Genomic DNA, 11,625 nt, shown 5'->3' with positions numbered 1-11,625 from the left:
TATATATATATATATATATATATATATAACATTTCCTACACACTTGTGTAGGTAAGTTACCTACACACTAGTTTCAAATACAGTGGGGGCCCACATTGTTTGGGTGATCCAAACCATTCATTTGAATGGTTCTCACATAAATAGGGTGTCCACAAAAAATCAGATCCATAGGATCATCCCAACCATTCAAACTATGGAGGCAAAAAATGGACTAATTTGTGAAGGTTTATACACGTCCATTTTACCTCCACAGATCGTAGGGTTGGGATGATCCTATGGATCTGATTTTTTGTGGACACCCTATCTCTGTGAGGACCATTCACCCAAACAATGTGGGCCTCCACTGTATCTTAAGCTAGTGTGTAGGTAACTTACCTACACAAGTGTGTAGGAAATGTTCTCTCTCTCTCTCTCTCTCTCTCTCTCTCTCTCTCTCTCTCTCTCTCTATATATATATATATATATATATATATATGAGGAAACTGTTGGTGAGCTTAAGCGCACCATATCTCCCCAATCACATGGCTCCCCAATCACATGTGGTGATCCAAACCATTCATTTGCAAGGTCTTATGATAGATAGGGGGTGTACCAAAAATCAGCTCCATAGGATCATCTTAACCCCTCCATTTGTGGAGGACAAAAAATGGGCGAGGGACTTTAAAATGAATGCTTTGGATCATCCTAACAAAGTGGGCCCCCATGTGATTGGGCGCTTAAGCTCACCAATAGTTCTCTCTCTCTCTCTCTCTCTCTCTCTCTCTCTCTCTATATATATATATATATATATATATATATATATATATATATATATATATATATATCAGGAAAAGGATTGTACACTCGAGCGTACCAAGCTTATGGTACGCTCGAGTGCCCAATCACATGGGTCCCACATTTTTTGTGGTGATCCAAAGCATTCATTTGCAAGGCCCTATCATAGATAGGGTGTGTACCAAAAATCAGCTCCATTGAATCATCCTAACCCCTCCAAAAGTGGAGGGCAAAAATGGGCAGGTTTGTGGACACACAGTGTCTGTCCATTTTGACTTCCACAAATGGATGGGTTAGGATGATCCTATGGAGCTGATTTTTGGTACACATCCCATCTATGTAAGGACCTTTCAAATGAATGCTTTGGATCATCCTAACAAAGTGGGCACACATGTGATTGGGCACTCGAGCGTACCATAAGCTTGGTACTCTCTCTCTCTCTCTCTCTCTCTCTCTCTCTCTCTATATATATATATATATATATATATAGAGAGAGAGAGAGAGAGAAAACGGTTCCTACACATATGTGTAGAGAGTTCTCTACACACTAGCTTAAAATACAATGGGGGCCCACATTGTTTGGGTGATCCAAGCCATCCATTTTAAAGCCCCTCACATAGATAGGGTGTCTACAAAAAATCAGAGCCATAGGATCATCCCAACCCTACGATTTGTGGAGGTAAAATGGTTGTCTTTAAACCTTCACAAATTAGTCCATTTTTTGCCTCCACAATTCGAATGGTTAGGATGATCCTATGGATCATATTTTTTGTGGACACCCTATCTATGTGAGGGCCTTAAAAATGAATGGTTTGGATCACCCAAATAATGTGGCCCCCACTGTATTTTAAGCTAGTGTGTAGATAACTTATCTACACATATGTGTAGGAACCGTTTTCTCATATATATATCATGAGAAAATGATCCATGTAGACGAACCCAACTAGTGTCAGGATTAGACATAGTCAATTTGCGCCGGGCAGATCCTTTAACCTTCTTCATGAAAATTTTCTAAAGGATTCATTAGCCGACCCTAACTAGTTTGGGACAAAGGCATAGTTGAGTATATATCATGATACCATCCCCATATTTTCATGAGGTCTCCACATTATTTACGGTTACCCTTTTTCATTCCCTTTTTTATTTTTTTTGTAGTTTTAGTTAGAGGATTGCTAGCTGCAGATGCATTGTCTACAGACACACCCAAAACACATGGAGGCGTCTTCCCAGTTCCTATTTTTTCAGGGTGATCACTGTCCAAAACATTCAACCGTTTTGACGAGCCTGCTTTTGAGGGGTGTCTGCAGACATCTGCAGATAGAATTCCTTTTTTATTTGTCTTATTTTCCAATAATAGCCAAAATAAAAATTCTCAAAAATCTGAAAATCACTAGAGAAATTTTCGAGAAAAATATTTTCCTATATGCACATAGGTATCGCAGAAAAACATAAAAACAAGAATAGCCACAATAAACAGTTGCACAAACTATGTTAAGCTGTAAATTGCAAGATATGGAACTTTGAGACTTCATTGCTTGTGAATCAAATAACCAGAACATCATACTGTACAATATTCATGCAGCACACAATTTAATGCTCACATATGCTCCGTTGCACTACAATTTAGTTTGTGCAGTATTTAAAGTATATACCTGTCATTTTCTGGTCAAATATTACCATTGCTACATGGTTCCAGTTTGAGAGATGCTTTTCTAATAGACACCCAAATTGCTTACAAGTAGCCGTCAAATTTTCAAATGTTGGGGAAAATTTTTGCTTTCCTTTGTTACATATCAGGCCATACACAACTATAGATGCTGGCTTCTTTAGTTAAACAAGAGAAACCGTGAGATAGAAACAACATCTCAAACCCATTCACCATTGGGTCCATCTCTATGGTTGTCTGACCGCTGCTGACAGAACAGCTTGTCCTTAATGCACGATAGCTCAGGGCTACACTATTAAAAATAGAGATGCCATGATACAAATGCAAATTAAGCTGTAATGCACTAATGCATCCATTAATTAATACACACATAAATATACACATTGCATACAGATGCATGTCTTACAAATATTTATGGTGTGCCTCTAAACATCGAAATGCCTCAAATGATGCATGTTTCTCTTGTTTGTTTTTCACTATCTTTTTCTTCTCCAGTAAAGCGAGATGAAATGTGAACTGAAATCGGTAGACAAGAGGTATTCAGAACCATTCACTTGTGAAACATCTCTATGGTTATCTCAATGGTACTGATAGAACAGATCTTTCATTAGCACCCTACCTCAAGAACCCACTACCAAAATTAGAGAGTCAGAGACCATGACAATCGCCACCACCATGATACAAGCATAAACAGATAAACTAGATACTCATGGAAAGTATGCGCACATTCATAGATAGGTATCTATGTGTGCTCAAATACACATGCATGGCACAAAGCCACAAACATTACAAAATTCTAACAATTATTTAATTAGGTGTGCTGCTGAACACCAAAACGGCTTAGAATGGTGCATGATTGTACTCGCTTTTAAACAATTTTGGGTATTTTATTAAATAGAACGCACTTATCATTTTAAGAAAATGCTAAGAGAAGGATAGAGAAGTGTGAGATAAAACTAGTAGACAAAATGCCTATGATTTAACTGATACTTTGAATTTTTAGCAGACGTGTGTCAACAACTGTCGACACCGACACATGTTAGTACGTATCGACACTTGTAAAAGTACTGCTATAACGGTCAGACTTAATGTGGACGTGAAATACTATTTATTATCGAATATTGTGTTTATCCAATCTTTTATCATTAACTTTTATTTTATTTTACCAATCAAAAAAACTTTTATTTTATTTTTAATTCTTGTTTAACTAATTTTTGTTACTATCGCCCCCTCTAAACCTAAAACACAAAACAAACACTCTTCCAACGTTATTTTATTATCTCATATTTATTTGAGATTTATAGTCACTTAATCCTAAGATTTATTAGTTTATTAAACGAATATCATATTTATTTTGTTGTAAATTATGATTAGTAATCAATAATTTTATATGTAAGTACATCTCGTTTCTAGATTTTAAGGGTTGTCGTGTCAGACACCTCGTATCTGTGTCGCCACTTGACACATTAATCTGTGTCCACATATCATAGAAAAAAGCATTTAGAACCATTCACCCGTGGATCCATCTCTACGGTTGTCGGGCCAATTATGGCATTTCCTAAATGCAATGTTGCTCAAGGCCCCACCATCAAAACCAGAAGCCTTAGATATTGATCACACAAGTTAGTGGGGTTAACAACAAAAGTTGATGCGTAGTTTCTGACAAAAAAACACAGCAACTTGTCTTCAAACTTGAGGTAAACACTGATGTAAATTTTAATCTAGAAGTGGCTGTTTACACCAGTCAACCAGAAGAGAGGAAACTCCACTAAAACTCACAAACTGTATTTTATTAATAACTTTTAATTCCAATATATCTGCCTTCTTTTAGGATTTTCAACATACATTTATAGGCATCTACAAGTGGCTGACGGTTACCAAAAAAAAAAAAGAGTGGCTGACTTCCAACTAAGAGTCCAAAACAGAATGGACTATTACTAATATTGCCATTGGACATAGTCTAACTTCTCTTACTAGCATAACTCTTAACTATAGCACTAATTTCTAAACATATAAAATGTGTAACACTATAGGTAGTACAAACATCTATTGGAATGGTGACTTGAGCAAAAATTGGCAACTCGAGCAGCCATGGAATGGTAATTCGAGCGAGTAACTCTTGTGCCCCACTTAATTTGTTCTAGTTCATGAGCAGTTTTGCTAGTTTTTCTTCCAGAGGCCTATGTGACCTTTGGATGTTCCAAATTCTGCATATATATAGATCAGCTTCCTCCAACTTGAATATGCTGTTGCACTGGTTCAATTATCCTTATATCTATACATGTAGTAGATACATATAAGCATATCTTATACACACAGATGCCTATCTATGCATGCACGCATACACATATATGGATGCACAAATAATACACATGTGCTGCAGTTATTTAATTTTAAGGTCTGCCAAAAATAAGGTGTGCCTCTAAACACCAAAATGGCTTAGAGTGGTGCATGTTTCTTACTCATATTTTCACCAAATTTGTACATTTTGTTTAAAAAACATGCATACCATTTTAAGAAAATTATCGGAAAGGAGAAAGTAAATGTGATATGGAATCAGTAGACAAACAGCATTTAGAACCATTCACCTGTGGATCCATCTCTACGGTTGTCTGGCCGCTGCCAAAGAATGGCTTTTCCTTTATGCATGTTGCTCAAGGCCTCACGATCAAAACCATTGAGGCCTTAACTATCCAACAAATGCAATATGATATCATACAAAATATATGTTTGTATGCATGTCTTATATATGACCATGATAAACAGAAACAAACATCATGCATTTATGAATAGGCCACAGAGCCCTGTCAATCAAGGTTTTAAATTTAGGCCGAAATACCAAAATTTTGGATTTCGTTCCAGACCGAAACCGAAAATACATTAATTCGGTGTCAGTCCGGATTTCGGTTGACTGAAATTCATTTTTGAAATGTTTTTTCCAAATTTTCTAAGAAATTCTTGGGCCATGTTTGTAAAAAAATGAATTTTGTTATTTTTTTCATAATTTCGGCCGAAACCGAAAATTTTCAGTTTCGGTTGTGGCCAAAACCAACACCAAAACCGACATTTCAATCCATGCTGTCAATAAACAAAAAAAAAGACAAAATAGCATACAACGTTACCTAGCATGGGGACCCAGATATGATCTGGATGATGTCCAGATTGACATTATTACCTTACGGGACAAGATGGTGCAAACATGGCCCAAGAATTCCAAAATGCATATGCGAATAAATGTTTTCTAGCAAAAGAAAATGCAAACAGGTCCCAAGAATTTGGAAATGACCAACAATGGACACTAAATATTGGAACTACATGATGCATACTGAAGATGGGTTGCTTTCAAATATGAGAAATAAGAGAAGCAATGTTCATCTTAACTTCCAAATCTTGTACCGAATAGATGAATTAAAATTTTAAATCATACATGAGAATTACAAATTACACTTTCTCTGAAAAGACAAAACAGGCACCCTTGCTGCTAGTTTTTTTTTTTTTTTTTTTTTTTTTTTGTTGAGTGTGTGAAATAGTTGATTTAGAATTCAATGAAAACACAAAATAAACGGAGAAAATCACAAGCACACACAACAACAAAAGAGGTTTATGTGGTTCAACAAAAAGAGCAATGCACAAACCAGTTGCTCCTTATTTAATATCTTATCAATATTACAGACTTGTGTGATCTTTTTAAACATGAAGAACAATTGCCGCCAAAACTTCAAACAAAATAAAGTAAAAAAACTAAAAAAAAGTGTGTATGAAAATACAAGCACAATCAAATTTCTACTCATGTGATAACTGAAATACAAAGAAGAGAAGAGACAGAATGTACACAAATATATGTCAGCAAAGGCATGAGCACACACAAGAGTTCATCACCCAACAAAGAAGTCAATAATCATAATAGAAACAATAACAGTTTAACCCACCTCCACCATCAAAATAATGATACAAGTCTATAAATTGTACACCATTTAACATAAAAAAGTGGAGAAAACTCCACTAAAACTCACAAACTGTATTTTATTAATAACTTTTAATTCCAACAATATCTGCCTTGTTTTAAGATAGGCATCTACAAGTGGCCGAATCCCTCCCACCCCACCCCCCCACCCCCCCCCCCACCCCCAAAAAAAAAAAAAAAGTGGCTGACTTCTAACCAGGAGTCCAAAACAGAGTGGACTTTTACTAATATTGCCACTTCTCTTACTAGCATAACTCTTAACTATAACACTAATTTCTAAAAATATAAAATGCGTAACAATATAGGTAATACAAACATCTATTGGAATGCTGACTTGAGGAAAAATTGGCAACTCGAGCAGTTATGGAATGATATTTGAGTAACTCTTATGCCCCACTTAATTTGGTTTTGTTCGTTTTTCTTTCATATGCCTTTGTGACCTTTGGATGTTCCAAGTTCCAACTTCAGCACATATAGATCAGCTTCCTCCAACTTGAATATGCTGTTTTACTGGTTCAACTATCCTTGTATCTATACATGTAGCTACATATAAGCATATCTTATACACACAGATGCCTATCTATGCATGCACACATACACATATATGGATGCGCATGTTTCACTCATATTTTCACCAAATTTGTACTTTTTGTTAAAAAAAACATACATACCATTTTAAGAAAATTATCAGAAAGGTGAAAGTAAATGTGAGATGGAATCAGTAGACAAACAGCATTTAGAACCATTCACCTGTGGATCCATCTCTACGGTTGTCTGGCTGCTTCCAAAGAATGGCTTTTCCTTTATACATTGTTGCTCAAGGCCTCACAACCAAAACCATTAAGGCCTTAACTATCCAACAAATGCAATATGAAATCATCCAAAATATATGTTTGTATGCATGTCTTATATATGACCATGATAAACAGAAACAAACATCATGCATTTATGAGTAGGCAACAGAGCCCTGTCAATCAAGGTTTTAATTTTAGGTTGAAGTACCAAAATTTCAGCCAAAATTTTGGATTTCGGTCCGGACCAACACCGAAAGTACATTAATTCGGTGTCGGTCAAGATTTCGGCCGAAATTCATTTTTGAGATTTTTTTTTTTACAAATTTTCCAAGGAATTCTTGGGCCATGTTTGTAAAAAATGAAATTTGTTAAATTTTTTTCCATAATTTCGGCTGACATTTCAGCCAAAACCGAAAATTTTCAGTTTCAGTTGTGGCCAAAACCAACACCCTAACCGACATTTCAATCCATGCTGTCAATAAACAAAAAACAGAGACAAAATGGCATACAATGGTAACTAGCATGGGGACCCAGATATGATCTGGATGATGTCCAGATTGACATTATTACCCTACGGGACAAGAAGATGCAAACATGACCCAAGAATTCCAAAATGCATATATGAATACATGTTTTCTAGCAAAAGAAAATGAAAACATGGCCCAATAATTCCGAAATGACCAACAACGGACACCAAATATTGGAACTAAATGATGCATACTGAAGATGGGTTGCTTTCAAATTTGAGAAATAAGAGAAGCAATGTTCATTTTAACTTCCAAATCTTGTACCGAATAGATGAATTAAAATTTTAAACCACACATCAGAATTACAAATTGCACTTTTCCTGAAAAGACAAAAAAGGCACCCTTGCTGTTAGTTTTTTTGTGTGTATGTGAAATAATCGATTTAGCATTCAATGAAAACACAAAATAAATGGAGAAAATCAAACAAGCACACACAACAACAAAAGAGGTTTATGTGGTTCGACAAACAGAGCAATGCACAGACCAATTACTCCTTATTTAATATCTTATCAGTATTTTACACTTGTGTGATCTTTTTAAACATGAAGAACAATTGTCACCAAAACTTCAAACAAAATAAAGTAAAAAAAAATAAAAAATATATATATATATATATATGAGGAAAAGGATTGTACGCTCGACCATACCTAAAGTTAGGTACGGTAGAGTGCCAAATCACATGGGTCCCCCATTTTTGGTGGGCATCTAAACCATTCATTTGCAAGGCCCCATCATAGATAGGGTGCATACCAAAAATCAGCACCATTGAATCATCCTAACCCCTCCAAAACTGGAGGCCAAAATGGGCAGATTTGGGGACAAACACTGTCTGTCCATTTTGGCCTCCACAAATGGATGGGTTAGGATGATCCTATGGAGCTGATTTTTGGTATGCACCCTATCTATGATGGGGCCTTGCAAATGAATGGTTTAGATGCCCACCAAAAATGTGGGACCCATGTGATTTGGCACTCTACCGTACCTAACTTTAGGTACAGTCGAGCGTACAATCATATACCTCTATATATATATATATATATATATATATATATATATATATATATATAAGAAAAATACAAGCACAGTCAAATTTCTACTCATGTGACAACGGAAATACAAAGAAGTGAAGACAAAGAATGTGTATGAACAAATATATGTCAGCAAAGTCATGAGCACCCACAAGAGTTCATCACTAAACAAAGAAGTCAATAATCATAATAGAAACAATAACAATTTATCCCATCTCCACCATCAAAATAATGCTAGAAGTCTCAAATAATGATAGAAGTCCACAAATTGTACACCATTTAACATAAAAATGTTGTATATTTTCAATAAGAAACCAGATAGAGCAATGTCAGTGAAATAAAGAGTGTTATACCTTCGAACGGCAAGACCACCAAGTAGCTTGTACCGGAGGGACTCCGCCTGGGCAATCGCACAAAGCCCTCTATTGTTAACCTTCTCAGCATACAGTTCCACACTGTTCTCGGGAAAATTGAACCTCTTCTGTACAAGAGAAGTCAATTCCCTGATTCTCCTTCCCTTCTCACCTACCCATTGAAAATACCCCAAATTACATAACAATTAATTAAATACAAAAATTAAAATACAAGAGGGGAAAAAATGAAATTCAAGTATACAAAAAATACAGAGAAAGTTCAGATCTATCATTTCAAAATCTCTTTGAATAAAAAGAAAACCCTACCCAGAACGTTCTGAGTTCTAGTAGCTCGGATGATGATCTCGGTTCGGATCGGCGTGACTCGAACCTCGACTCCAGAGTATCCGTCTTCGGCAAGCTCTCTCGTGAGAACCTCGTTGAGTTCCGCAGAGAAAACTCCATCTGCAACGAACTGAAAGGAAAAAAAAATATCAAAACGAAGATGCTTTTCTTTGAATTCAAGGGAGAGGATTTGAAGATCTCTATCTATTACAGGCAGGAGAAAGAAGATCAGGAGAGAGGGAGTGAAATTCGGGTTAGGGAAACAAATCAAAACAAAGATCCGTTCCCTTGAATTTAAGGAAGAGGATTTGAAGATCTCTCTCGAGTATGGGCAGGAGAAAGGAGGTGAAGAGAGCAGAAATGAAATTAGGGTTAGGGTTTATGGACCTTCTTCTTCTTGCTCATCTGAGTCGCCATGTTGGAGTTGCAGAAGGGGGTTTTGGTTTTTGGGGAAGAGACGATGAGCTTGTGCTTTACCAAAACCCTAACGCCAGAGAGATGGAGAGTTAAGTGAGGAGCCTCAGCGGCTCAGCGCGTGAAAACCTTATATATAAACTCGGGTGATATGTGAAAGGCTGAGATTAAGAGATGGAGATACGTGATTACCTGGCAAACGGGCCGGGTTTCACCCAACCTTACGGGTCCGGGTCCTAAGGACCCCACCCTTACGGGCCGGGTGGACCTGCGGGTCACCCTTTTTTTCTTTTTTCTGCTTTTATTCCCACACTAAAATAGGATGACCTAAACAGTCCATGTTTGTGCCAAAAAAATCATTTCCACAGGATGATCTTAGCCCTCCGATCTATGGAGGTTTCCATAAATAATTCCTACATAGATCGGAGGATTAGGATCATCCTATGGAAATGATTTTTGGAGCACATCTTATTTAAGTTGTGTTCCATCACATGGAAGGTTTATATTCATGGTGGCAAACAGGGCCGTGCCGGCACGGCATGAAAATACTCGGCCCAACGTGGCCCGTGAGCCGTGCTGGCAGGGCACGATTTGGTCACGGGCCATGCCGTGCCGACACGCCAAAGGGTGGGGGTTAGGCATGGCACGACCCGCGGCCCACTCGTGGTGTGTCTTGGCATACTGTGCCGTACCGGCACGTTTCGGCACGTAACGGTTATTTTTTTCCAAACAAGTGCATTCTCGAAATTTCGATAATATGTTTTTTTTTTCTACTGTAATTTTTCTCATAATTCCGAGAATATGTTTTTTTCTACTGGAATTTTTATCGAAATTCCGAGAATATGTTTTTTTTCTACTATAATTTTTTTCGGAATTCCGATAATATGTTTTTTTCTACTGTAATTTTTCTCGGAACTCCGAGAATTTACTTGTTCGAAAAATTTGGAAAATTTTGCAAGTCAAATTGCAAGTAATTTAAAAACAAAGATCGATTGTGCCCGGAATATTTATCCAAGAACCCGGACGGCACCTTAAAATTTTGTTAATATATAAAATTATTAGAGGAGGACATCGAACCTTGCCTCTAACCCACCAGCATATAAGAAAAAAAGAAAAAATGAAGTACAAATACACTGTGAAGTACAAGTGGAAATTAACGGCTTAAAAATTTGAATCTTCATATTTCTTCAGGTGAGTCGGTTGAGTTGTCTTTTCTTCTATCTTGTGCTCTATCATCTGCATCCAACCAGTCCTTGAGGCACACGCATACCTCTACTATTTTTTGTGACATTCTGCTTCGTATGTCATCTAAGACCTTGTTACATGCACTAAAAGCAAACTCCGATGCTACTGTGGACACCGGGGGGTTAGTAGATAACGTGCCATGGCGGATAGTACTGGATAACTTTTTTCTTGTTCTTTCCACCATGTCAAAACATCGAAACTCTCTCATTCATCAGGATTAAGGTAGCTTAAATAATCATTTCACAGATATAATGATAGCCCATCAGAAGATGTACTAGCACTATTTATAGGTCTTTTTTTTATTTATTAGTGACCAAAGTGGGTTATTTATAGGTTGGTAGTTTTGTGAAGAACTCAGTCTTGTATGTCCATGTTCTGTCTCATACAATGCATACATAGAATGTAATAAATTTGTAATCTCATCTGTACTATGCCCAGATCCAATACCTGTGTTTTCATTGCGTGCATATAAAATGACCTCTGAACCTTATAACTTGATCCTTAGGTATATTATT

The 11,625-nt window shown here is 36.7% G+C and overlaps 1 protein-coding gene and 3 non-coding genes across 4 annotated transcripts in view; all 4 read right to left on the bottom strand.

Moving 5' to 3' along the window:
• Positions 1-9,994, bottom strand: part of LOC143884827 (small ribosomal subunit protein uS3x-like) — a 14,268-nt gene extending 4,274 nt beyond the window's left edge. The window contains exons 1-3 of the mRNA XM_077388636.1: positions 9,839-9,994; positions 9,434-9,581; positions 9,107-9,278 (exon numbers count right to left, since the gene is read on the bottom strand). Coding sequence (XP_077244751.1) covers positions 9,107-9,278; positions 9,434-9,581; positions 9,839-9,868 — 350 coding nt within the window. The 5' untranslated portion in view covers positions 9,869-9,994. The remainder of the gene's footprint in view (positions 1-9,106; positions 9,279-9,433; positions 9,582-9,838) is intronic.
• On the bottom strand, positions 2,617-2,767 carry LOC143885708 (small nucleolar RNA snoR143). Its single transcript, XR_013253570.1, has one exon. It is a non-coding gene; the product is annotated as a small nucleolar RNA snoR143 (small nucleolar RNA).
• On the bottom strand, positions 4,982-5,146 carry LOC143885707 (small nucleolar RNA snoR143). The gene has a single exon (XR_013253569.1). It is a non-coding gene; the product is annotated as a small nucleolar RNA snoR143 (small nucleolar RNA).
• LOC143885706 (small nucleolar RNA snoR143) lies at positions 7,108-7,273 on the bottom strand. The gene has a single exon (XR_013253568.1). It is a non-coding gene; the product is annotated as a small nucleolar RNA snoR143 (small nucleolar RNA).
• Positions 9,995-11,625: the final 1,631 nt, after the last annotated feature.

This window comes from Tasmannia lanceolata, unplaced genomic scaffold, assembly GCF_043159265.1.
Source record: "Tasmannia lanceolata isolate RefF3 unplaced genomic scaffold, GAP_Taslan_0.1 ptg000008l, whole genome shotgun sequence".
In the NCBI taxonomy this organism is placed as follows: Eukaryota; Viridiplantae; Streptophyta; class Magnoliopsida; order Canellales; family Winteraceae; genus Tasmannia; species Tasmannia lanceolata.
Note: the sequence above shows the minus strand (reverse complement) of the source record. Positions and strands in the feature narration are given on the sequence as shown.